This window comes from Myotis davidii, unplaced genomic scaffold (genome assembly GCF_000327345.1).
Source record: "Myotis davidii unplaced genomic scaffold, ASM32734v1 scaffold663, whole genome shotgun sequence".
Lineage (NCBI taxonomy): Eukaryota > Metazoa > Chordata > Mammalia > Chiroptera > Vespertilionidae > Myotis > Myotis davidii.
In genome coordinates, this window is record NW_006295816.1 from 2,177,231 (window position 1) to 2,178,013 (window position 783).

Sequence of the window (783 nt, forward strand, 5' to 3'; positions counted from 1 at the left end):
CCTTGGTGTCCCAGTTGAAGGCCCAGCGTGGGCGCCAGGCCTCCCAGTCGATGACCGCCAGCCCAGAGAAGTCAGGGGCAGGCATGGCCGCCAGGACGTCGTGGTACGCGCGGGCCAGGTGGGCGTCCAGGCTGGCGTTCTGGGGCAGGCCACCGAACACGGGCTCCCCGGCAGCCGTGTAGTAGGGGTAGGTGCCCAGCTGCGAGCTGTAGAACATGGTCATGTCCAGGCCCAGGAAGGTCTGCCCGGGGTTGGCCACCACGCCGAAGACACTGACGTCCACGTCCACGCCGTGCCTCTCCAGGCACCACTGCGTGTTGGCGTTCCAGACGGTGGTGAAGGGCTGGCTGGGCACCACGGGGCCCCTGGAGCCCGCGGCCACGCCGAGCAGGGTCAGGAGGAGGGCGCAGCTGGGACGCAGGTGGGCTGCCAGGGCACAGGGCAGGCCCCGGGAAACCTGGCCAGGGGAGGCAGAGCTGAGAGCAGGCCTTGAACTCACCCACCCAGCTGGGGAGGCGGGCAAGGCCCTCGCTCAGTCCAGCCCTGCTCTGACCAGGCGACACTGACTGGCAGGGCGCAGGGAAGTGAGGGGCCAGGGAGAGGGCTGGAGGCACATCTGAGTTGCCTCTCGGGACAGGCCTTGCCCTGCCTAGCCCCCTCCCCCCCCACTTGCCCAAGGGCCACAGGAGCCAGGACAGCTGTTTGAGGAGAGAGCAGAGAGCCAGGCCTGCCTCATGCTGAGGGACTGGTGGGGCTGGGCCTTCCTGTCTCTTCCCGCAGGCC

General features: G+C 69.3%; 1 protein-coding gene across 1 annotated transcript in view; it reads right to left on the reverse strand.

The window, feature by feature from the left end:
* The window catches only part of HYAL1 (hyaluronoglucosaminidase 1), a 3,822-nt gene that overhangs the window by 1,840 nt on the left and 1,199 nt on the right, over nt 1-783 (reverse strand). Inside the window, exon 2 of the mRNA XM_006770609.2 lies at nt 2-457. Coding sequence (XP_006770672.1) covers nt 2-457 — 456 coding nt within the window. The remainder of the gene's footprint in view (nt 1; nt 458-783) is intronic.